Source organism: Corythoichthys intestinalis, chromosome 15 (assembly GCF_030265065.1).
Source record: "Corythoichthys intestinalis isolate RoL2023-P3 chromosome 15, ASM3026506v1, whole genome shotgun sequence".
In the NCBI taxonomy this organism is placed as follows: domain Eukaryota; kingdom Metazoa; phylum Chordata; class Actinopteri; order Syngnathiformes; family Syngnathidae; genus Corythoichthys; species Corythoichthys intestinalis.
The window spans coordinates 29,785,038-29,812,933 of record NC_080409.1 but is presented as its reverse complement, the minus strand read 5'-3'; the positions used below and the strand labels follow the sequence as shown (position 1 = coordinate 29,812,933).

At 38.0% G+C, this 27,896-nt stretch overlaps 1 protein-coding gene across 1 annotated transcript; it reads left to right on the top strand.

The window, feature by feature from the left end:
* Positions 1-81: 81 nt before the first annotated feature.
* On the top strand, positions 82-15,668 carry dio2 (iodothyronine deiodinase 2). The gene is made up of 2 exons (XM_057859347.1): positions 82-1,921; positions 11,589-15,668. The coding sequence occupies exons 1-2, from the start codon at positions 1,697-1,699 to the stop codon at positions 12,183-12,185; spliced, it is 822 nt and encodes a 273-aa protein (XP_057715330.1). The 5' UTR covers positions 82-1,696; the 3' UTR covers positions 12,186-15,668.
* Positions 15,669-27,896: the final 12,228 nt, after the last annotated feature.

Genomic DNA, 27,896 nt, shown 5'->3' with positions numbered 1-27,896 from the left:
AAGGTTTGAATCGAACAGTGTATTACCTGAACCAATACATATGAAAGTTAGTGAGTAAATACAGATGTATTTTGAATTGATCATTTAGCCTATCAATTAATTAGGTTCATATTCAAATGTAGCCCTGACCCCTTTCACCCAATGTGTTTGCTCTTATTAATGTCCCGTCCCTAACAAAAAATGCAAATGCAGGTTATGCTGTTCTATTGTCCCTAACACAAATGTAAATCCAGGTTATGCTGTTAAATCGTCCCTACCAACGTTGAGACCAAACCTACGCGTTGCCTAAAACTAACAATGAAGTGACCCAAAACTTAACTCTTTGACCCTCTTTGACAATTCTCGCAGTCGGACATCCGGGCATTAATGAAGAGGGGGCAAAACATGAGTCACAAGCAGTTGCTCTGTCGTGCATTGTAATACAAACGTGTTGAACTTTTGTCTTATTTGCGGTCTTTTTTTCCGTTGGAATGACAAAAAGTTGCCGTGTTGCGGGTTGTAACACAAGGAAGAGTTCGGAGCCGCATTTGAAGTTCTTCATTCTTCCTCGTGAGAAGAAAAGGAGAAGGAAAAGGTCGAAAGCAATTAATCGAGGAACAGTAATAGAAGACAGTTCCGTGGATCATTCTCGCCTGTGGGAACCTAAATCCAGGCACATTTACTTTTGCAGCCGACATTTCATTACTGGTGAGTAAACTTTTATCGATTTTTTTTGCCCCAGTTAGCTGCTAGGATTCAATAGCTTTGGCAGTTGTTATTATTACCGTAACCTACAACTCGCAAAGTGTTATTTTTCTTTTGCCATGAACTGCTCTGATTGGTCAATCGGTATATTATTGGCCTGGTGGGAATTGGTTATTTTGCCGTGACGTGACTCATGCACTGTGTTCTTGCCTCGTGACCCCCCATTTAGTTCTACTACCACGGTTCACGGCTAAATAAGGCTTGGAGGCGAATTACCGGTTGCGGCAGAAATAATCACTTCGTATATACTACCGATTTTCTTGGTTTCACACAGTACATATTCCACGTATCATTGCAAGTCATTGTTGTGGTCCCCAATAAAAAAATCATCACTTTATGAGGTAGTTGTAGATGTTTCCGAACCCCACAGCAGGCCATTCCTTTGGATTGTTTATCCAGCTATCAGCTGCGACTTTGTATGGGCAGATTTGCAAGCCAATACACGCTAATTTTAAGTTGTATCGCCTTCTCGTGTCTGTTGGCAGTGACTCGTGGTAATAATAAGTCATGTTTAAGACATTTTTATGAAATAAAAGACGCAAAACACAGCTGAAATATATGAATTTCAGACAACGTTTGTCTACGGATGTGCGTGCCCAATTCATTTAAACTGGAAGGGTTGGCTATGAATGCTCATCTCTTAGTGCCATTGAAGGGTTTAGACGTCCAATTTACTCGTCGTCCCTCCCAGTCAAAATTGATTGGGCGTCTAGTGCTGTAAATGGCAGCCACTGAGTTAATGTTTAAAACTACCAACGATCAAAAGAGAGAGAGTATTGTAAATTGCAATCTGGTGTTGGTTAGGTAGTGGCCTGTCCTGTGCATGAAGTTGGAGCGTGCTCAAGCACAGGGTTGCGTGGGCAGTGTGACTGTGCTGCACAACAGTGCGTTATTGTGGTGCGCAATGACTGGCAACTCGTAGCAGCTGTCAGAGATCGCGTGAAGAGACAAAATGGGAATGGCCAGCGAAGATGTGATGGTCACCCTCCAAATATTACCTGGTTTCTTTTCCAACTGTCTCTTCCTGGCGCTGTATGACTCCATGGTACTCATCAAGCGCATTGTTTCGCTTTTGAGTTGCTCCAGGTCTGCCGGCTCCGGAGAGTGGCGCCGCATGTTGACTTCTGCGGGGCTCCGCTCCGTATGGAATAGTTTCTTGCTGGACGCCTACAAAAAGGTAAGGCACTAGAAAAATACTGAAAACGTAACGTAACGTAAAACATAAATATGCAGATTTTGGCATATTGAAGTGTGACTTTGTTTTTCTCTTTCTTTTACACACTTTCCATTCTATATTTTCTTTTTTGGGGGGGGGTCAATTTATTTATTTATTTTTTTCAACAGCACACCTACTTTTCCAACCTCCCTCTTTATCCCTTTCATGGACATTGATCACCACACCCGTGGTCAAAGGTTTTTAAATACTTCCCCATTCAATTGGATGAGAAAGTGTCTGAAAACTTTTGACCGCAAGTGTACAGTGACACCTATTTAAAAGTTGACAAGACCTTTAACCCTTTACAGTGCAAGTGACAAATTTTAGTACCTTAAAAAAACTAAAAAAAAAAATCTTAGCAATGGGGGCGGAGATTTGTTTTCATAGTTGTGGGGGAGAGGCAATTAACAGGAACATTTTAGAGAATAATTAATGTGGGTGACAATGATAAAAGTTAAGGGTTATACAGCATCTTTTACTGAAATTTGTCGCCTCAATTTTTTTTTTACGGGGATACTGGTATATATATATATATATATATATATATATATATATATATATATATATATATATATATATATATATATATATATATACTGGACTGTCTCAGAAAATTAGAATACACAATATTCTAATTTTCTGAGACAGTCCTGTACATTAATCCACCATTTAAAGCAGGGGTGTCCAAACTTTTTGCAAAGGGGACCAGATTTGGCGTGGTAAAAATGTGGGGGGCCGACCTTGGCTGACGTCCTTTACATAGAACAATATACAGGACTGTCTCAGAAAATTAGAATATTGTGTATTCTAATTTTCTGAGACAGTCCAGTATATATTTATATATATTTTTTTTTTACCACTAGCTGAGTCTTAGATCTTATCTGAGATTTAGAACCAAATGATTGAACTCAAATGAACATGTAAGCATGCAATGAATAAAATAATTATCACCCCCCCCAAAAAATCAAAATTTGTTTATTAATTTCTCATAATCAGATAACTCTCCTTTACTTAATGAATGGTTTCACATTATGCAAATCTTTTTCACCCTCTCTACACTTCTCTTGCAGTGTTATGGTAATAAGAAATGATACTTATTTCATTATATTGTATTAGTACTCACCATACCTGTATACAAGTTGTTTATTATTCACCTAGCTTTATAAAGGGTGGTATTAAGCGGAAGGTGTCAATAATTGACTTTATATGACTACATCTGACAGAATACCTTTGATCACTGCTCTGATTTCCATGTGTCTTGAACACGAGACTTGAACACAAAATAAAAGGGGGCCCAACCGCAGACAGCTGAGAGAGACCAAAGTTAGATTAAAAAAATGTTTTAATAGGAATAAACAAGGTTGAGATACATGTAAAAAACGTTTTGTTCTGGCTTGGATGATTTTTGGTAAATTTTTGAGCGATGGTCTTAAAATTTTGATCAGCCTATTTCAGTTTATTTGTCGTTTTCAATAAATTACTTTTTCAAAGTGCTTTTTATCACACTCGCCTTTCTTGCCTTTGCATATTGCAGCTCCATTTAAAACCTCATTGAAATCCAATTTTGTAAAATGCAAATTCATGCAACTTTATAACTGGTCTGAAGACTTTGATCAGGGATGTATAGGATTAGTTCCCTTTGAGATAAAAAAAAACAAAACAAAAAAAGAAAGAAAAACATCAATACCTAATATATTAAATCCTTCATAGAAATAAATCTAAAATATCATTACAATCTGAACTATTTCTGATATCAATATCTAGATGGTCATCTATTTAGAGTGAAATAACTAAATAATTACAGACAGCTTCTCTCCTCTCTCTTCTCTGTCTGTGACTGTCACCTTATACTTAGCTATTATTAGCTGTTAGAATAGAATAGAATAGAATAGAATAGAATAGAATAGAATAGAATAGAATAGAATAGAATAGCCCATTATTGTCATTATACAGTTGTACAATGAAATTGTGGAGCATCTCCCTTAACAGTGCAGGACAAGTAAAAAGATCTCGAAAGTGGCTTGCAAGAATAAAGTTTAAAATATAAATAAATATAAAATATGTATGAGGTAATCTATGTATAGGCAGTGCAAATAATTGAACTGAAGTAGCAGCAGTTGACAGTGAAGGTATTGAATATTGCACAAATAAAATCTAGAAAGTGGCTTGTTAAAATAAAAGTATAAAATCTAAATAGTATAAAATATGTATGAGGTAGTCCTGTGTTCAGGCAGTGCAAATAATTGAAGTAGCAGCAGTTGACAGTGAAGGGATTGAATATTGCAGATTAATATTGCATGTAAACAGGGTATTGCACATAGAATATGTGTGAATAGAAGTTAATTTGCAGAAGTTGACAGTGAGGCATTGAATCTTGCAGTTAGTAAGTATTGCACATAGTATATTGCATGTAAATGACATTGGGTGATTTGGTGTTACATATGGCTGTTCAGATTGGAGATGGCTTTAGCAAAGAAACTGCTCCTCAGTCTGTTTGTTCTTGCTTTTAAACACCTATAGCGTCTCCCAGAGGGGTACAGTTCAAACAGCCGGGAACCAGGATGTGAGCTGTCCTTGAGGATGTTTAGAGCTCTGCTGAGGCATCGAGAGGAGTTGATGTCCATCAGGGAGGGGAGAGGAGAGGACTTAGCTTAGTTTAACTAGGGTGACCAAGTGTCCTCTTTTGCCCAGACATGTCTACTTGCGGTCTGGTTTCCAATGTTTTTCACGGGACCAATTAGCGTGTGTTGAAACTGACGCTTTGCACAGAATACTACGGTACTGTGCTGCCTGTGACGTGTTCCCAGAGACTTTGCCCAGTGGTTAGTTCTGCTGTGCTCAGTTATAGAGAAAACAAATGTCGGAGCAGTATTAGATTGTCCCTCAAAGTGCTAAAATGAAACAATTAAAACCCCTAAAGACTGAAGTGATGTTGTTGTTTTGTTGTTTTTTGTGTGTGTAAAATTAGTATTGTTGTTAGGCTACAATTTGATTTACATTATTTCAATGGAAAGAGAAAAGAGCTTTTTGTAAAGCTGGATTTTCTACAGAAGAGCTCTTATTTAGAACATTATTTCAGGTTATTTATTTGTACAGTAAGAATTGAAAAGACGGCTATTATTTTGTTCAATGATGATTCACTAGTACAGAAAAGGCTTTTTTAAATCATAATTTCATTCCACTTTTTTTTTAACTTTATTATTGTTCTATTATTTTAAGAATAATAAAGCCTTTAATCTAGTTTATAGTTATATAGCTTTTTTTTTTTATGTAAAACTGAATTTTCTATCCAGATAGAGGATGCCCACTTTAAACATATTAAAGTGATGAGGCATCTTTGAGTGAACTTCGAGTAAAATTTAAGTATCTCGAGGCCAGGCCGAGTTTCCTCTTTTTTGGAAATTGAAATATGGTCACCCTAAGTTTAACAGAACTCAGAAGCAGACCTTTTAACAATGCAGGAGAAATGATGCAGATAGTCTGAACCTCGAGATTTTATTCATGTTGTTCATGGGATGCTTTACAACAGTGGTCCTCAACCACAGGGTCCGGTACCGGTCCGTGGCACATATTCTACCCGGCCCGCACAAAAATAATTTATTAGAAATGCATTTTGGCCTGTGCCTCTGCCGGCCTACTATATTGACTGATCTGAGTAGTGATATGTGGACGTCGCCCTCTGGTCGTGGCCGCCATTACTGGGGTGTTTACACACCTGAGTAGAAGCCCAGTAGTAAGTCAATGTAAACAGTAACGATAGCTGCCTGCTGCTGGCTGTGTGCTGTGGGCAGCAAACCTCAGTAACGGCAGACGGGTTAATTCCGGTCGTTTTGTTTGGATTAGTCAATAGATATTATAATAAAACTGGATAGAATGTTGTCATAGAAATCGATTGGAGCTAGCAGCTATTCTTTATATCTATGTGTGCTTGTCCTAGATAGTGACGTATGGTGTAGGCGCGTCAAATTTGTTCCCGGAAATAATAAGCCCACACGCTAGCTAAGACGATTAGAAAACAGACGTCTTTGGACAGCTTTTTACGGAGAAAAAATCCGCCTGACGAGTCAGAAGAGGAATCTACGCCAAGTCCACTCTGCATAATATGAGGCCAAAAGTTAGCAAACGGGGCATTGAAGCTTTCAAAGCTGCTTCAGCACGTAGAGACTAAGCACCCTGGAATAATGGATAAGCCTTTGGAATTTTTGAAGCAAAAAAGCGCAAGCACAAAGGACAGAAACAATTAGTGAGGGCCAACGCATCAACAAAAGCGAATGCATTCAGAGCATCATACCTTGTAGCGAACTGTAATGCTAAAGCCAAGAAACATTTCATGATTTGAGAAGAACTTATTATGCTTGCGACCAAGGATATTTGCCAACAAGTTTTAGGAGAGGCCGCTTTTAAAAAAGGACGATTTGGTGTTTAGTGAGTTACAGCTTCCCTTCACGTTCCCATTTTTTTTGGCCGTCGTGTTATTTTAGATTTACTATATTTTTCTGCCATACAATGCCGGTCCGTAAAAAAGTGCCCACATCACACTGGTCCGTGGTGCAAAAAAGGTCGGGAACCACTGTTATAGAACATGCATAACTGTCTGTGTTTGTGAGTGGAGTGGTGCACTACATGCACTTATGCAAAGGGCAGACACTATGGAGTTCGGCCTCCACCATGTGAAGGGTACTAAATCTTTTTCAGAGAAGGGAGGGATGAGAGACAGATTCTACTTTTTAAATATCACATTATTGTGCAACTAAAATGAGAACTGAATAGATTTGACTTTGAATTGAGTCTAAGTTAGGTGAGGAGGAGGATGTGTCTGCCCTGTTCACCCTATACATAAAACATTGGAGGAAGACATAACTACATAAAAATATTATTAATACAAAACAACTTACTATAGAAAATTTAATTGGAGAAATACAGCTAAAAATGGGAAAAGCCTATGAGAACAGAAATCATAAAAAGAAAACAAATAAATGTAAATATATATGTAAACATATTTTTATGATTTAAAAAGGATTTTTGGGGAAATTTTCTAAAATAAAAAGGATTTTTTAAAAAAACCTTCTTTTTATCATATTTATTTTAAATTATTTTTATTTTTAAAATTATTTTTTAAATATATTTTTCTATTGGCGGCACGGTGGCTGAGTGGTTAGCACATCTGCCTCACAGTTCTGAGATCAAGGGTTCAATCCCGGGTTTCGGCCTTCCTGTCTGGAGTTTGCATGTTCTCCCCGTGCCTGCATGGGTTTCCTCCGGGAACTCCGGTTTCCTCCCACATCCCAAAAACATGCATGGTAGGCTGATTGAACACTCTAAATTGTCCATAGGTGTGAGTGTGTGTGTGAATGGTTGTGTGTCTCCTTGTGCCCTGCGATTGGCTGGCAACCAGTTCAGGGTGTCCCCTGCCTACCGCCCGTAGTTAGCTGGGATAGGCTCCAGCACATCCGGGACCCTCGTGAGGAAAAGCGGCATGGAAAATGAATGAATATTTTTCTATTTCTTTTAATTCTTTAAGACTTTATTTTTAATCTACTATTTTTCAATTTATAGTTGCATTTATCCATTTAATTTATCTATCTATCTATCTATCTATCTATCTATCTATCTATCTATCTATCTCTCTCTCTCTCTCTCTCTCTCTCTCTCTCTCTCTCTCTCTATATATATATATATATATATATATATATATATATATATATATATTAGGGCTGTCAAAATCATCGCATTAATGGGAGTTAATTAATTTTTTAAATTAATCACGTTAAAATATTTAACTTATTTAACGCACATGCCCCGCTCAAACAGATTAGATTACAATGACAGCAAAGTGTCATTTCCACTTGTTACTTGTGTTTTTATTTTTTATCATTGACGTCAACAATGGCGAGCTACTAGTTTATTTTTTGATTGAAAATTTAACAAACTTTATTAAAACGAAAACATTAAGAGGGGTTTTAATATAAAATTTCTGTAACTTGTACTAACATTTATCTTTTAAGAACTACAAGTCTTTCTATCCATGGATCGCTTTAACAGAATGTTAAAAATGTTAATGCCATCTTGTTGATTTATTGTTATGATAAATAAATACAGTACATATGTACAGTACGTTCAATGTATATATCCGTCTTGTGTCTTATCTTTCCATTCCAACAATAATTTACCGAAAAATATGGCATATTTTATAGACGGTTTGAATTGCGATTAATTACGATTAATTAATTTTTAAGCTGTGATTAACGCGATTAAAAATTTTAATCGTTTGACAGCCCTAATATATATATCTTTTTATTACTCCTATTTTTCTGTATTCTGTATGTATGTACCCACCCATGCTTTTTTTTGTTAATTAATATTTTAAATTCAGGAATCAAGTGGTTAACAAAAATAAAAACAGACAAACACTGTCCCAAGTAAATTCTTAAGTTGTATTTATTTATATTATTTAGCTCATTGCATGCCATTGATTGAATGCGATGAGTTAAATAATGAGTTTATTTATAAATAACCCAAAGTGGGAAGCCTGGCTGTGAATGCTCATGTTTCAGTGCATTCAGTTCGTTCACCCCGTCCAGTCAAAATGGATTGGATGTCTAGTGCAGTCAATGGCAGCCATTGAATTAAAAATCAAAATATCCCAGTACAGCTGATGTCATTAACTTTTAGACCCACTTGTTTATATTCCGTCAAATCAATCCTACATATTGCATGATCAGCTCAGCTGCATGTTTGGAAATATGTCGCAGCAATCCTATTTCATTACCGTTCATTGATCTGACAGCAGAACTAGACAAAACATGTCAAGCTAAACGAGAAATACTGTGTCGTATCTGCTTGCATTAAAGTGCAGTTACATAAGTGTCATTAGGAAGACATGGTCAGTTTTTTTAGATCGGAAGCAATGATTATATATATTTCTAAAAGCATGTTCCAGCTATAATGAAAAACAGACTTTTACTTTTGAGCAAACATTTACGCAGATACTGGTTCACATGACACAATTTAAAAGTAAACAGAGGCATGATGTTCTCCAAATGTAAATATTTGACCAAAGCACAATCCATTCAGAGCTCATCTTGCACGACTGTTAACCGCTACCTAAAATGACCGAAATCGCATCCAAGTAATCAAATAGATGTCAAAATAGACAGACGCAGTCCAATAACAAGGGCCTACCACCACAAAAAAATAATTCATAACAGTGGCAATAGAGGCTAAATAGCAGTGTTGCATCGATACCGATAGCGCTTTTAGGCTCCCGAGACCGATTCTGACACCAGTCTGTGTGGCTGATATAAATAGTGCACTGATTCCGATATGTTTTTTTTTTTTTTTTTTTTTTAAAGAAAGAAAAACAACAGTTTTTTCCCCCTTTTAATACGGCATACTCACTTGAATGTAAAGTAATTGCCGTCATGGCTTGGTCAGACTTAACTCAATGTCTGCCATTGACATTTGCAGCAAATGAACGTTTGTTCATTCAGTGTCAACCCTCCCACATCAAATGGATTGTACATCTGCTAGTGATAAACTCATTTAGATTCACATTATAAGATTGGACATCTATCCTCAGCTGGGAAGGGTGACAAGCACTCTATTTTTTTTTCCATACAGTGTGTGTTGCTGGCTCCATCTTTGGTATGACGACCAGCAGTTGGAAACTAGATCTAAAAAAATACATAGTTCATAGCATTGGCATGTTATTTCTTTGTACTTTGTAATGATGTAATTTTAGTGGGGTGTGTATTGCCTCATATCTGGCGACACGATTCGTTTCACGATTCATAGGTCACGATTCGATTCGATGCTGATTAGTCTTGATACTACACTTGAAGACAATTATTGTTATATTTGTATATCACTTCAGAAAAAAACAAATCAAAATGGACATAAAAGCCATGGGCAGAGTTAGACTTTTGTGGAGGAAGTGAGGGGGACAAAACATATTGATAACCCTGAAACGCGGTGCCAGCAATAAAATTAACTTACAAGATATATGCTCGGTTAGTAGCTTAGCCCATGCTCATAAATACAGGCATCCAAGTTATGTGTGTGTGAGTGTGCTTGCGTGAGTGAGCGTGTGCGTTTTTCCGTGGAGAAGTAGACGACGATTTTTGCGTTCCGTGGAGATATCCAGTTTAATGCCAAATTTTTCCAGTCACTCATACCCTTGAATATGGTATCCCGGTTGTGGCTCTGTTGTACAATTAGCGTCTGTAGTGGACAAACTGAAACTCCACTCACCATATTGGCGGTGTTCTCCGGCGTTTCATGCCCGCATCTTCAATCCTTGGTTCTCGCTCAGCAGTTGATGTCGCTTTGGAAAGCTTAGGTAAGAAAAAAACGACATATATCCATCTTGTTGCTTCTGTCCTCAGCTGGTTTTGGCTAAGCAAAGCAAATGAACGTCATTAAGGTGCTAGTCACATGATCTATTCGAAAATTAATTTTGAGCCATTATAAAAAATATATTTAAATATTTTTTGTTCATTTCATTCATTTCTGTTGTTTTATTGCTTTACAACTTTTATAGACCACATTTTACCGGCAAAGTTTTAATTTTAAATTCATGGTTTGGAAAGTCAATTACATGCAATGACAACTTTGGCCACCGCCAGGGGGGCTCCCTTAATCTCCGCGTATGATAAAAGCATAAGCGGAGTTTGAGTTTTGTGAGAGGTTGGGGGGCAAAACATGAAACAAAGAAATTCCAAATATCCATATTGCCCCCTCAGGTGTAGCTTTGGCGAAGCAATGCAAAGGACCGTTTCTAAGGTGTTAGTCACATGATCTGTTCGAAAAATAATTTTGAACCATTATGAAATACTCTGTAGGATTCTTGTTCATTTCGTTCATATATGTTGTTTGCTTTGTTGCTTTACAACAGAGGTCCCCAAACTTTTTCCTGTTAGGGCCACATAACTTTTTCCTTCTCTGATGAGGGGCCGGGTCAGTTTGTAACAGAAAAAGTGTGACGATTGCAGGAGTGCCTAAATGTAAAAATTTATTGTTTTTCAGAAAGCCACAATCAAATAACCCTTTCTGAATTCTTCCCGGAACATAAGTAAATAAATTAAAATAATGATATAATATAATATAATATAATATAATATAATATAATATAATATAATATAATATAATAACACTATTGATTAAATAGATAATAACCAAATAACCCTCTCTGGGTTCTTCACAGAAAAAAGCCAGGAAATTAATAACACTATTGAAAAAAAAAAAAAAAAATCAAATTGTTCAAGGGGCCGGACCAAATGTGGAGGTGGGCCGTATCTGGCCCGCGGGCCGTGGTTTGGGGACCCCTGACTTTAATGGACAACATTGACTAATCTCGGGCTGCTATGGGTGTCTAAACACCCCAGTAATGGCGGCCAATCACTAGAGGGCGACGTGCACAAATCTCTACTCGGATTAGTCTAATGTTGTTGTTACTTCTGTTGTTACTACTGGACGGAAGTCGAAGTGCAGCCACTGAATTAAATTTCTACTCGGATTAGTCTAATGTTGCTGTTACTTCAGTTGTTACTACTGGACAGGAGTAGAAGTGCAGCCACTGAATTGTTTATTTCCACCAAAAAGACACTAAATAGCAGTTCTTCTCCCACAGGTCAAACTTGGCTGTGAGGCGCCCAACTCCAAAGTGGTGAAAGTGTCTGCTAGTCCTCAATGGAGCAGCAACATCAACACTATACCTGCTGAGGAGCATGACGTGAGGGTTGAAAATTGGGACGAATGTCGACTCCTGGATTTTGAGTCGTCGGATCGCCCTCTGGTGGTTAACTTTGGTTCAGCCACATGACCCCCCTTCATCAGCCACCTACCAGCTTTCCGGCGTTTGGTAGAAGACTTTAGCGATGTTGCTGATTTTCTGCTGGTCTACATTGATGAGGCTCATCCGTCAGATGGCTGGGTGGCCCCGCCCATGGGCCCTCATTCTTTCAACGTACGGAAGCATCAAAGTTTAGAAGAGAGGTTGGGAGCAGCGCAAAAGTTGATCGATCACTTTTCTCTGCCCCCTCAGTGTCAGCTGGTAGCTGACTGTATGGACAACAACGCTAATGTGGCTTACGGCGTGTCCAATGAACGTGTGTGTATAGTACAACATAGAAAGGTTAGCTATCTTGGTGGCAAGGGCCCCTTTTTTTACAACCTGAAAGATGTGCGGAAGTGGCTGGAACAAAGTTATGGGAAACGCTGGAAGTAATAAAAAGCAAGTAGTGTTTTTTTTTGCCATTTAAGATAACCTTGGGTTTTTTTTTTGTATATGTCAGACATGACAGATAATTTACTGAGAGAATGAACTTTAACATGTAGTTTTCTCGATGACTACACCTATTCGAAGCTGCTATGTCTGCTGATTCCTGAAATTGAACTGTGCCAGAGAATAAATAACTTGCTCTTTCTCTACACTTGGGCTACGTTAACGTTTGCCCACTTGCGACACGTATGTGATATTTTCATGCAGTATGAACAGTCCAATTTTGATGTTTTCAAATCCGTACCTTTTCATGTGTTGATCTAAATCGAATATGTAACCATTGCCTCTGCACTACGAATGAGCGTCCGAACACATGCGATATATATATGTCATCAACAAGTGAAATTGGTCACCACTATTCGACAAAACAAACAACAGAATCAAACGAGCGATAGCGGACAAAGGCAAAAAAACCCAACCGTTTTTTTCCTTGAAGGTATCAGATTGAAAAAATGTTGCCTACGGTAGTGTAAAATCTTTGAAAATTGCCACAGAAGCGGGATGGCCAAGACCATGTTTACATCCGTTAACGCTGCGAGACTCATGCCACACGTGTCATGTTCCCTTCACACTGCAAATCGCATATGTTTGTGCAATATGACGGTCTGCACAAAAAAATTGGAATAAAAAAATCTGACTAGGGCATCACGCCCTGCGGTGTGGATGTACATGTACATGTACATGATTGTAAACATGGAAACATTCTGAAAATGTCAAACTATGAAGGTTCTCAGCTCACTGGCCAACAAAGGCATTGTGTTTGGTGGCCAGGACAGAAACTGCCTCTGTTGAATCGTAGCCAGACATGACGTCAACTACTGTGTCGCTTGCCAGGGACTCATCGTGTAGCGGCTGCTGGTTGGGTGCCACCTGGACGGCTGGGGGTCCTCAAACAGTAGGCGCTACCCCCTGGCAGAACAAATTTTTTTTTGCGGTTCACAATTACTAAGGCTGTCTGGTGGTTTTGCCATGCATTATTACTAGTGTAGCACCCATTTTTTGGCTCCCGATTCCGACACCTGGCTGTGTGGTATCAGCCAATGCTGTACAAATACCACTTTTTTTTTTTGTAAATAAATTACTGTACTAAATTACCGTACTGAAAAGTCATCACTATGAATTGGTCAGACACTCATTGTCTCTTAACTCATTGACAGCGCTAGATTTCCATTCCATTTGAAGTGGAAAAGAACGTTCATTCACTGCCACGCCCCCGCTTCAAGTGGACTGGATGTCTAGCAGTGATAAACTAATTGGCAGCATTTTTGCTAGAAAAAGAATTAAAAAAACACAAAAAAACCCCATAACTCATTAGCTGCTATTGACAGCGCTCATTCAATGCCACCCTAAATTGTTCTTAGTCTTTTCCTATATTTTCAGCACTTATTTTCAAACATAATTGCAAACGAATTGTGAAAATGACTTTACAAGGTCTCCAAACTAATGTTAAATTGCTAGGGAAAATGGCGTTGTATGTGGATTAATGTCTCCCAAAACTATCTGGCAAACTTCACCGGTTGCTCAAATTAGGTCAGTGCAATATTTCCCCTTTGTTTCCTTTTTGCCGCCACATTCATCGGGGTTGTAAATGAGCAGTCCAGCAGCAAATTCACAATTACATCACAGTGACTAGTTACTGTGACAGCTTCTATTACTAAAGACTTTTGTGGTTGGACAAAAAAAAACTTCACAATAAATTTTTTGTCATGTAGTTTGTCATAAATTTTTGATATATGACGCATCCGGAACAACTACTCTATTCACTTTCTCCAATTTCAGTCTCTCTATATTCATGCTCAGCAAGCTTTTGAACTCAATTTATTATTAGAAAAGTCACATTACATTTTAACTTTGCTCATTCTATTCATAGCTGGTTTATTCATACAGTCACTCAACATTTTTTTTTTCATATTTCTACATTTTATTTCTTCCTCCTTTGCTACACGATGCTGACGAGGGATACTGCATACATTTTTTAAATCAACTTCAATAAATTGACCTGCACTCAGTTAAACTAGTAAAACAATACAACTAACAATGATGTTGAACTTAATTTGAAAAGAATGATTACTAAACCTCCACTGTATTAATACAGTACACAATTCGGTTGAAGTTGATCACTTTGTTTTTTTCTTTCAAAATGTGTATGGGCAAATTAGACCAAATGGCAACAACCACAAGCTCTATACGAAAATGAATTGTTTTAACATTCTTTCTTAAAGTGCTCAACAGTCTGAGGTCATGTTGCAACATGACTTTTACCAAACAGATTATGATCTCTCATTCCTAATGAATAGCCAGGTGCACTCACATCGGCTTTTAAATGAAGGCAAAACTGTGTGTTGCAGGGATCTACAATTGTTGCGCATAAAAAAAAGAAGAAAAAAAAGAAAAAAATAGTTTTTTTGACTAACACACACCTGAGGGTTTTACTATTATATTTTATTCAATAAATATTTGTTATCGCGGACCTAAAATGTTTCTAGCAACTCTTTTTGCAGGTTCTGAACATCCTTGAAAACATTTCCATGTTATGATACGAGTTTGTCATTTAAGTACCTGCAATTACTTTGACTTGGGAGTGTTTGAAGCAAGTGTGTTTAAATGTGCTGTAAATAGCCACCTATTTGGGGTTTAGAATATACATAAAGAGTAGGCCTACATGACACAATCATAAATTAGAAAGGGACCATGTGTGGACACCATTTTATATTGCTTGTTTGCATTCCAGCACCACACCCAGTCTCCTACACATGGATGTTTGTGTCTTCAGTATATACAACATAGAGCTCAAAATATTCATGCCTGTTTTTGACGTTAATTTAAGGGTAAAAGTGCTACAGAAAAATCGGCGGTTGGTTAAAAAAAAATCCATGATTGTCACTTATGAAATTGTCGACTTTACTGGCAGCAAGACAAGTCTCAACAATCCATTGAGTACTTCAACTAAATCCATGTTAATTCCATTTTTTTTTTTTTACCTGTGATGCTTTGAAATTGATATCTTACCGAGCATCAAAATTTCAGTCTTTACTGCACTTGTTAAGAAGTTTGAAATATATTGTGTATTTTTTTGGAAAGGTTTAGAACGTCTATGATCAGTGTGTTATTGTAAGGTATGAGTTTTCATAAATAAGATGCTTTGGGCCTGCTCATGATGTTAATGGTGTACTGATGAAAACCTCCGATGAAAGAGTGTGTAACTCAGTCTCTGGTTGGATATTCCACACCTTATCAACTTTAGAAGGAACAATTGCATCTGCTCTTTTATGTCCAATTTATTACTTTTTATCAACTGTAATTCTGTATTAATTCACGCAATAAAAAAAATGCAATACGCTCTTGTCTATTTTTTCCAGAGAAATAACAGAGGAGAAAATAATGGCAAAAATGTTCTGCTAAATTATCTTTTTCTGTTTTATACGAAACAAAAATGTCACAATAAATTTAGTTTTTTTAGTACTTCCTGGTGAATGAATCATTCTCGTCAACTGTTATTAATGTGTATCGTATTTCTAAAGCCTTCAAGCTAATTTGGTCAATTTGGGGCATGGTGTCATGAGCATGAGAGTAAGGAAGCCTATAGAGCCAAATCTTCATTTAATAGTAAATTTTTAACTCATCCACTGTTATTGACAGTGATTGACTTAAAAATTTATTCAAACTAGCTTGGTTAGCATTGAATGATCATATTTCACTGTCATCGACAGTGATAAACATCTAATCCATTTGGATAGGGATGGCTGGAAGCATTCAAATGATTGCTTCCAGCCCTTCCCAGTTCAAATGGAGTGGATGTCTGTCGCCGTCAATGCAACCAATGAGTTCAAAGCAATGGCGTAGGTTTCCATAGGGATCTTATGGACTGAGGTCAGTATGACCTATTTTGTAAGATGAGTTAATCACCAAACAGACACACCTCCTTTTAAGTACAGCTTATAAACAACGCTGAGCTCTCTGTTCAGTGTGCATTTCTCTACACAGCTTTTGTTCTGTCATTGAATGCACCCAGAAATTTCGGAAATTAAAACTGCGCAGTAATGATCTCTTGCCTCCAGTCTTTTACTTTGGAATCCAGTCTAGCTGTCTCACCTAAATTTTCCCCACCAACTTTAAAGCAACCTTATATGCATGATATAATGAGTTAAGTTATATAGGTCAATTAGATTGTCTTCCCATATGTTGTAAGAATAGAATTGACCCTACCATTATTAAGATTTTTGGTTCATTTGTAAGGCCAGGGCATAGATATCACTACTAGGTTATGAAGTCTATGGTCAGAGGTTTACACATTTTTTCAAAATAATAAAAATGATCAAAAAACACTTTGGGGCCAGGGAGCACCCATATGTTGCAAGAATAGAATTAACCCTACAATTGTTAAGTGAACTATTTTCATTATGTTCAAACGTTAAATTTTCCCCCTCAAATGCACATTTCGTTGGCTGATGGCTTGACCCATCCCCAACACACACACACCCACACACGCTCACACTCACACAGCCCCAAAAGAAATACATGAAAAAAAACATGCCGCCCCCTGCACCCCCTTCGAAGAGGAGGGATATTAGAAGTTATTTTTTTTCAGCCAGCAGCAGCCACTGTAAATAATTTAAAAAGACACCAATGTTGTGGAGGTAAGGAACATACCACTAATTTTGCTACTGAAAGTCTGACCTGCATCAGAGTTAGCATAACATTAAACTGTGTGAACTTGCTGCCCTGCACAACTGGAGTAGGAAGCTGCTTAGAGAGAGGTGGACTCTGTATTTAGTGAACTCTTGCTGGAAACTATACAACTAGAAAAACGTGAGCAAGAAGGTGCTTAAAGAGAGGTGGGTGCTGCATAACCTCATACGTTGCTCACACAACACAGCATACACATAGCATAATCATAATTAACTATGCACTAGTCCTAAAAAAATTTGCATATTGTGATAAAGTTCATTATTTTCTGTAACGTACTGATAAGCATTAGACTTTCATATATTTTAGATTCATTACACACAACTGAAGTAGTTCAAGCCTTTTATTGTTTTAAAATTGATGATTTTGGCAAAAAAGTAAAGAAAAACCAAAAATCCCTATCCCAAGAAATTAGCATATCATGAAAAGGTACTCTAAAGAAGCTACTAACCTAATCATCTGAATCAACGAATTAACTCAAAACCCCTGCCAAAGTTTCCTGAGGCTTTAAAAAACTCCCAGCCTGGTTCATTACTCAAAACCGCAATCATGGGCAAGTCTGCCGACCTGACTGCTGTCTAGAGGGCCATCATTGACTCCCTCAAGCAAAAAGCTATGATACAGAAAGACATTTCTGAGCGGATAGGCTGTTCCCAGAGTGCTGTATCAAGGCACCTCAGTGGGAAGTCTGTGGGAAAGAAGAATTGTGGCAGGAATCGCTGCACAACCAGAAGAGGGGACCGCACCGTGAGAAAGATTGTGGAGAAGGGCCGATTCCAGACCTTGGGGGACCTGCAGAAACAGTGGACTGAGTCTGGAGTAGAAACATCCAGAGCCATCGTGCACAGGCGTGTGTGAAACAGCGGCAGAAGCGCCTGACCTGGGCCACAGAGAAGCAGCACTGGACTGTTGCTCAGTGGTCCAAAGTACTTTTTTCAGATGAAAGCAAATTTTGCATGTCATTCGGAAATCAAGGTGCCACTGTTTGGAGGAAGACTGGGGAGAAGGAAATGCCAAAATGCCTGAAGTCCAGTGTCAAGTACCCACAGCCACTGATGGTCTGGGGTGCCATGTCAGCTGCTGGTGTTGGTCTACTGTGTTTTATCGAGGGCAGGGTCAATGCAGCTAGCTATCAGGAGATTTTGGAGCACTTCATGCTTCCATCTGCTGAAAAGCTTTATGGAGATGAAGATTTCATTTTTCAGCACGACCTTGCACCTTCTCACAGTGCCAAAACCACTGGTAAATTGTTAACTGACCATGGCATTACTGTGCTCAATTGGCCTTCCAACTCTCCTGTCCTGAACCTCATAGAGAATCTGTGGGATATTGTGAAGAGGAAGTTGAGAGACACCAGACCCAACACTGTGGATGAGTTTAAGGCTGCTATCGAAGCATCCTGGGCCCCCATAACACCTCAGCAGTGCCAGAGGCTGATTGCCTCCATGCCACGCCGCATTGAAGCAGTCATTTCTCTAAAAGGATTCCCGACCGAGTATTGAGTGGATAGCTGATATAATTAATTGAAGGTTGACTTTTTTTACATTAAAAAACACTTTTTTGTATTGGTCGGATGAAATATGCTAATTTTTTGAGATAGGAATTTTTGTTTTTTCTTGACTTTTTTTTGCCAAAATCATCAATATTAAAACAATAGAAGGGTTGAACTAATTCAGTTGTGTGTAATGAATCTAAAATACAGTGCCCTCCATAATTATTGGCACCCCAGAAAAAGATGTGTTTTTTAGCTTCTAATATTTTTTTATTCAAATAATATGGGACCTTAATGGGAAAAAAGAGAAAAACCCAACCTTCAATACAAGTGCATTCATTCAGTGGGGAAAAATCCCACATGAAGAAAAAATTATTTGACATCAAATAATGTGTGTCACAATTATTAGCACACCTGGTGTTAATACTTTGTACAACCCCCTTTTGCCAACAAAACAAGGTCTGGGGACTGAGATGGCCGTGGGAGGAGCTTGATTTTGTGTCTGGTGAACCATTTCTGTGTAGATTTGGCCATATGTTTCAGGTCATTGTCTTGCTGAAAGACCCATTGACGACCCATTTTCAGCTTTCGGGCAGAGGGCAACAGATTTTGATTTAAAATGTCCTGGTATTTCAAAGCATTCATGATGCCATGCACCCTAACAAGGTTCCCAGGGCCTTTGGAAGCGAAACAGCATCACTGACCCACCCCCATACTACACAGTGGGTATGAGGTGCTTTTCAGCATGCGCATCTTTCGTGGCACGCCAGACCCATTTAGAGTGTTTGTTGCCAAAAAGCTCAATCTTGGTTTCACACAAAAATACACACGGTCCCAGGCTTCAACTGGGACAGTGTGCTTTGGTCAGATGAGACCAAGATTGAGCTCTTTTTTTGTCTTTCAGCAAGACAATGACCCTAAACATATGGCCAAATCTACGCAGAAATTGTTCACCAGACACAAAATCAAGCTCCTCCCATGGCCATCCTAGTCCCTAGACCTTGTTTTGTTGGCAAAAGGGGGTTGTACAAAGTATTAACACCAGGGGTGCTAATAATTGATGTCAAATAATTTTTTCTTTATGTGGGATTTTTCCCCACTGAATGAATGCACTTGTATTGAAGGTTGGATTTTTCTCTTTTTTTCCATTAAGGTCCCATATTATTTGAATTAAAAAATATATATATTAGAAGCTAAAAACACATCTTTTTCAGGGGTGCCAATAATTATGGAGGGCACTTTATATGAAAGTCTAATTTTTGTCAGTACATTACAGAAAATAATAAAGGAGTAGTAAATTTTTTTTTAAAGTTTTTTTTTTCAGGTGGGGTGGGGGGGGGGGGGGTACAGCGAGCTACCCACACAAGCGTTACGATCGACTGGTTGATTGTGATCGACGTAATGAGCAACCCTGATTTAGCTTATCAATTAATTAGGTTCATATTCATGATAAACCCCCGTTAACCCAATCTGATCAGTCTTATTAATGTGTTACTGAAAAAGTCTACATGCAGGTTATGCTGTTATATCGTCCCTACCAATGTTGAGACCAAACCTACGCCCTTGGTTCAATGTAACTAACAGTGAGAAAACTATGCACCCTGACCAAACTTCGTTGGGAAATAAGTCAATTTAAAACATAAGTGATACCAATACTTGCAGTTCCTCCTAGTCTAAATGGATTGGACGTCTAACCAATAAATTAATACATAGAAAACATTCAAGCCGAATGAACAGTAGTAAGGCTGTTGATGTGTTTCATTACTTTCGGTGCTGTAAGTTGTAATTTGACTCTGTGGTTGAAGGAAAAACGGATCATTTTCAAAGCAAGTCTGGTTTGTCTATCACTGGCAATGGAGTTAAGGGATAAGTGATGAATACTGTACGTTAATAGCCTACATCTTTCTCACTTTCATCTATAAATTCACATTACAACAGTCTAAATGGATTGGACGTCTTTTGCCATCAGTGGCAACCAATAAATTAATGTATAAAATAGTTGAAGCCGAATGAACGGTAGGAAGGCTGTTGATGCGTTTCATTACTTTCAGTGCTGTAAGTTGTAATTTAACTCTGTGGTCAAAGGAAAAACAGATCATTTTCAAAGAAAGTCTGATTCGTCTATCGCTGGCAATGGAGTTAAGGGATAAGTGATGAACACGTCAAGAAAAATAGCCTACGTCTTTCTTACTTTCACCTATAAATTCACCTTACAAGAAAAAGGCTAGCTTTTCCTGCATAAAACTATTTAAATATAGCTTTTGTGATACACCCTCCAAGTGTTGACATGGCAACCTGTGAACAGAAAGACTTCAATAACACGTCCAGCCAGAAACTCAGTGTTCCTGTTAACTGTGACAAAGAAAGACACTGGAAAGGAAGAGACTAATTAGCTACACAGGTTCAAGTACCATGGACAGGAAGCGAGAAGATGCGGTGAGTGTTCAAGAGATGTTTCCATGGGACTCGGAACAAATGCTAAAGAGGGTCTGTTCCCTCTTGGTTTTATCCCGATTTAACCTTTTGCACTACCATGGCCTTTCAACAGGGTCCCTTGCTTTTGATGTACTCCCGGGGTGTCCAAGCTTTTTTTTCCGGGTCTGCTTTCGAAAGACCGTTCGTTCATTCGCTGCCAACCCTCCTACTTTAAATGGAGTGGACGCTTACTAGTCATAAACTTATTCATATTCACAGCATAAGGATGACTGGCCGCCACACGTTAAAATATCTATCATCATGTTGAGAAGGGCGACAAGCAGTTGAAAACTACATCGGGAAAAGTACATATTGCGCAGCAATGGCACATTATTTTTTAGTAGTTCCCGATGCCAAGGACGTCATTTTAGTACTGTATCCAGAACGAGCGATTCTGGTGTAAACATTAATACAGACTCAGGTGATTTGAAGTTCAAATTTGTTTTCAAAATTGTTCTACAGTGGGGCAAATAAGTATGTAGTCAACCACTGATTGTGCAAGTTCTTCCGCTTGAAAATATTCGAGAGGCCTGTAATTGTCAACATGGGTAAACCTCAACCATGAGAGACAGAATTTGGGGGGGGTTTGGGGGACAGAAAATCACATTGTTTGATTTTTAAAGAATTTATTTGCAAATCATGGTGGAAAATAAGTATTTGGTCAATGTTTGTCAATTTGTTGGCAATAACAGAGGACAAATGTTTTCTTTAACTCTTCACAAGCTTTTCACACACTGTTGCTGGTATTGTGGCCCATTCCTCCATGCAGATCTCCTCTAGACCAGTGATGTTTTGGGGCTGTCGTTGGGCAACACGGACTTTCAACTCCCTCCACAGATTTTCTATGGGGTTGAGACCTGGAGACTCTCCAGGACCTTGAAATGCTTCTTACGAAGCCACTTCTTTGTTGCCCTGGCTGCGTGTTTGGGATCACTGTCATGCTGAAAGACCCAGCCACGTCTTATCTTCAATGCCCTTGCTGATGGAAGGAGATTTTCACTCAAAATCTCTCGATACTCGGCCCCATTCATTCTTTACACAGATCATTCATCCTGGTCCCTTTACAGAAAAACAGCCCCAAAGCATGACGTTTCCACCCCCATGCTTCACAGTGGGTATGGTGTTCTTCAAATGCAATTCAGTATTCTTTCTCCTCCAAACACAAGAACCTGTGTTTCTACCAAAAAGTTCTATTTAGGTTTCATCAGACCTTAACACATTTTCCCAGTCCTCTTCTGGATCATCCAAATGCTCTCTAGCGAACCGCAGACGGGCCTGGACGTGTACTGGCTTCAACAGGGGGACACATCTGGCAGTGCAGGATTTGAGTCCCTGGCGGCGCATTGTGTTATTAATAGTAGCCTTTGTTACTGTGGTCCCAGCTCTCTGTAGGTCATTCACTAGGTCCCCCATGTGGTTCTGGGATTTTTGGGAGCCCCAGATCGAGGGAGATTATCAGTGGTCTTGTATGTCTTCCATTTTCTAATAATTGCTCCCACAGTTGATTTCTTTACACCAAGCGTTTTACCTATTGCAGATTCAGTCTTTCCAACCTGGTGCAGGAGTTTGGAGTGTGACTGACTGAGCTTGTGGACAGGTGTCTTTTTTTTTTAATGATAATGAGTTAAAACAGGTGCCATTAATGCAGGTAACGAGTGGAACCTTGTTAGACCTCGTTAGACTTTGTTAGAAGAAGTTAGACCTGTTTAACAGCCAGAAATCTTCCTTGTTTGTAGGTGACCAAATACTTATTTTCCACTCTAATTTAGAAATAAATTCTTTAAAAATCAAACAATGTGATTTTCTATTTTTTTTCCACATTCTGTCTCTCATGGTTGATGTTTACCCATATTGACAATTACAGGCCTCTCTAATCAAGTAGGAGAACTTGCACAATTGGTGGTTGACTAAATACTTATTTGCCCCACTGTATATGCATGTGTGACAGATCATTGGGACGCTTAAAATCTCAATTTTCTGGGAGATGAAAACATTTTACAGGAGGGTATTTAAATTTTTTTTTTTTTTTTTTTTTAAACAGCAAAACCCTAACTGGAGGTGAGAGCATGCGAGAGCAGAATTAAATACGCCATGATTTTAACGAGGTATTATCGTGTACTTACCTCTTTTCGATCCAAAAACTCCATGTAGCATGTTTCACCGAGTGTCAAGACACAGCTGTGAATGGCCACAGCTGGATTTTGGGGGGGATTTTATGGGTAAACGATGATAATATAACAAGGGTCGCGATGCAGAAATCGCAGACATCAAGGAGTGGTCCAGATTTTGTTTTTCATATATTTACCCTTTTAAAGGTTTTTTTTTTTTCGTCAATTTTTCTTTGTTTGGATCAGTTATTTATCATCTAAAATATCGGGGGAAATGCAACAGTAAAAAATAAAAAAAAAATACAATTAAGCGATAGTTATGAGGTAGATATCCGTGACTTATTCACAGACACAAATTTTTTCATTGTGACGTAATTTGTTTAAAAGTTTAAAATATGCGAGTGAATAATTATTTAAAGTCGTTTTTTGTTTAACCTAAATATTAGACATCAAATAATGATTCTATGCTAAAAATGACAGATATCTTGAATAATAAATATAATTATTTACCTTCTTTTTTTATGGCTGGGTTGAAAGAAAAGCGGTTGCGCGACATCTGTAAACGGGGGTCTCCAGGGTAAAACGGACAAATTAAAAATAGTTCTGTGGCTTATTGCACCAGGAATCTGCTATGGCAGCATATAAACATATTGTTCTATCAAACACAACAGTTCTTTTGGCTTGAAATACAGCAGTTTATTTTAAAGAGGGGTGCAAGAGCAGAAACTGCTTTTTCAGCCTTGTCTGTGTTTTCCGCCATATATATATATATATATATATACAGTATGTATATATAAAGAAAATGTGTTGAAAATGCAAATAAAAAGTTCATATAAACATTTTTCAAAAATGAGGAATTATTTATAAAATGTTTTAGTAGTTTTTTTCTTTTCATTTATTTATTTTTATAACTCATTGGCTGCCAATGAGTTAGTTGCCAAAGATAAGACACAAGATGGATATATACATTCAACATACGATCCATGGATAGAAAGACTAGTAGTTCTTAAAAGATTAATATTAGTACAAGTTATAGAAATTTTATATTAAAACCCCTCTTAATGTTTTCGTTTTAATAAAATTTGTAAAATTTTCAATCAAAAAATAAACTAGTGGCCCGCCATTGTTGATGTCAATAATTACTTACACAATGCTCACGGGTGCTGAAGCCTATAAAATCAGTCGCACCCATGCGCCAGCAGAGGGCGGCAAAACTCCATAAAACACAATTAACAAGTGAGCGTTTCACTGTACCGTCATTTAAATCTGTCTGAGCAGGCCATCTGCGTTAATTGCGTCAAATATTTTAACGTGATTAATTTTAAAAATTAATTAACGCCCGTTAACACGATAATTTTGACAGCCCTAATAAATATATATATATATATATGTCAAACGATTAAAATTTTGAATCGAGTTAATTACAGCTTAAAAATTAATTAATCGTAATAAATCGCAATTAATCGCAATTCAAACCATCTATATAATATGCCATATTTTTCTCTAAATTATTGTTGGAATGGAAAGATAAGACGCAAGATGGATATATATATTCAACATGCGGTACATAAGGACTGTATTTGTTTATTATAACAATAAATCAACAAGATGGCATTAACATTATTAACATTCTGTTAAAGTGATCCATGGATAGAAAGACTTGTAGTTCTTTCTGAAAAATGTTAGTACAAGTTATAGAAATTTTATATTAAAACCCCTCTTAATGTTTTCGTTTTAATAAAATTTGTTAAATTTTCAGTCAAAAAATAAACTAGTAGCCCGCCATTGTTGATGGCAATAATTACTTACACTATAAAATCAGTCGCACCCAAACGCCAGTAGAGGGCAGCAAAACTCCGCAAAACACAATTAACAAGTGGGCCTTTCACTCTACTGACATTTAAATATGTCTGAGCTGGGCAAGTGCGTTAATTGCGTCAAATATTTTAACGTGATTAATTAAAAAAATTAATTAACGCCCGTTAACGCGATAATTTTGACAGCCCTAATATATATATATATATATATATATATATATATATATATATATATATATATATATATATATATATATATATATATATATATATATATATATATATATATGGCCAATCTTTCTATGTTACCCTGAACCATAATGATACCACATATTTAGGAGGAAATAGGTCATCCCGGTGCTTGTCCTTGCAGGCCAGGCTAACGGCAAGTTGATAACGTTAGCCAAAGGGCGGCTATTACTTTTGCTTTTATTTTTATGATTGGGCTATATTACAGCTATTCCACTATCCCGCTCACAGTACTGGTCTCCTTCCCGCCTTCACTCAAATCGTTTGATCTGTAAACTCTCCACTGATGAGTAGAATGTAGATTAGAACGTAATCCCGCAGACTGACAAGCGCTGGAATGCCCTCATTCATCCTCTTGGAAACCATCCTATTTCTGCTGCCAGAGGTTGCAAACTGTCCCGTTTTGGCCGTCAGTGGATACAATGAATCCATGAGGGCTTCCCATATTTTTCTCATAAATCTCGTGCTGTACGGGACGGCATAAGTCCCTCTCTCCAAATAATAGCAACTGCCTCTGTGTCTGTGAGTGGTAGGGTTGCCAACCGTCCCTTATAAAATGGAATCGTCCCATATTCAGAAACAAAAGTACACGTCCCGTATTAAGCTTAAGAGGAATGCGCTTTGTCCTGTTTTGTCATGAAAATCGAAAATCCTGTCAGATTTGTATAACGAATGAAGGCTGCTATAGTGCTTTTCAAGAACATGTAGGGGAACGCATTCCCCCGCCTGTCCTGCTTTCTGACCCAGAGCTGACAGAACAACGACAAATTCTGCTCATCCTATTGGTCGAGGGAGTTCTATCGCTTGCCATGAGGAAAACGAAAGATAACGTAAGAGTGTGGGAGATAAGAGGTTTGAATGAAGCGCGAGTAGAAAGCATGTTTAAAATGATGATCATTTGCTTTCTTGTTCTTCTCTCTGTACTTTATTTTCACTACTTGTATTACATTTTTGCGTTCTGTCAATTTCGTTTGCATTCCGGCATTATATTTGGAGTGATCATTTGCGATTCTGTTATTGCTGAGCGGAATTTAAACGCACCTAAATTGTTAAAAAAAAATACCAAAGTTTACCTCAGAGTTAATGTTGGCACGTTTAATAAAAAAAAAAACAAAAAAAAAACCTACACACACGCACCCTCCCCTTAGACCAGTACTTCTCAAATAGTGGGGCGCGCCCCCCTGGGGGGGCGCCGAGCAATGCCGGGGGGGCGCATGTGACCTCGGGGAACATGTTTTATGTGTTTTTTTTTTGCCGTACTGGAATAAGGTGTACTTGCACATCCACTCAGTAGGTGGCAGTGGCGCTCTCATTTTCAGAGTGCGCGCAGTATTTTTGAATTAAGGAAGAGCACTCAGCACACACAGACAACAGATATGAAGAGCAGTGTGCCACCGCCGTTTTCGAAAGCCGTTTTCCGACCGGACTCACTCACGCAGCGACCCACTGTCTTGTCCGGTTCTCACGTCGCCGCCCGAGAAGTGCCATTTTCGGCTTGGGATCGTCACGACGACCGCCCTCACCTATGGTTCTACCTCGGCCGCCGTGAATGCGCTTTTTTCGTGCCGTTTGCCTTTTAGCTTTGACTTTTAATACAGTGGGTGATGATGAAAGACCACTGTTTACTGTGTCTAGAAATAATTATAGCAGACAGCAAGAAGCCAAATCAATTAAGACGCCACTTAAAGACATTAGACCCCAATCTCATTGTTAAGCCGCTTGATTTTTTCAGTGAAAACGTGCCGAATATTGCCAACAATCGTCCTGCTTTGTCAGTGTTATATCAGTAAGCCAGTGAGCATTGTTAGCATGTTAATTGAAAAATAACTCCACATCATTGCAAAGGAGGTAAATACTGTGAGCAGCAAAAATAAAAACTGTCCTGTCAAAGGACACTTTTTCCCCCCCTTTTATTCAGATTTGTTTTTTCGGTCAAATTTTTTGGCACATTGTCCTCATGAGTGAATGTTTCTAATCAATTTTAATTTGGTATTATTTACTGATTTTATTACATTTTATTTTTCTGTATCAAATGGTCAAAAATGTACCTTGAGTGTATTTTTTAGTTTGGATGTGAATTTTTTTTTTTAATTCAGGCAAATTGATGCACATCAAGTCTTCTCTGTTACAAACAAAACAATGTTTATAATAAAGTTATACTTTATTATAAGTTGATCTATGTTACTTTTTTTCTTTATTAGAAAAAAGGGACACAATGTTAGGCAGATGCGTATTTATAATAGTAATTTTATAGACAAATGATACTATTTACAGTGGCGGCAGAGAGTTTGGGGGGGCGCGAAACATTTACGTCTTCCTTGGGGGGGCGTGACAGAAAATAATTGAGAAGCACTGCCTTAGACACACACAAAAAGGCTCAGGACTTTAAGGGTTAAATTATACAGAATCAAATTTAGCATGGCAGATGTTAATTTTATTTTAGTATTTTTTGTATTAAAGATACATTGCTGATAATCATTGCTTTTCACATGCTTATATCACTCAGATATGTACGAAATTATTCAGTTTTGAGTAAAATTATTATATAAGGATATAAGGATCTTTTAAGTTTTTCCCCATCCAAAAACAGCTGTTTTCAAAGGACAATTGTCAGGGGCGGTGGAAGTCACTCACAACACAAGGTGCTGAGGATGTCATTTTGTTTTTTCCATCCAAAAAAAGCTGTTTTGTTCCAAATTCGTCATGCTCGTGCCTTTTCTCCATACAAGGCGTGCATAATAGCAGTACGCACACATGCTGGATAGTTTACGTACTACTACTAGGCTACTACAAAGACAGCTTTCTATTTCACTTACAGTGTGTGTTGGAG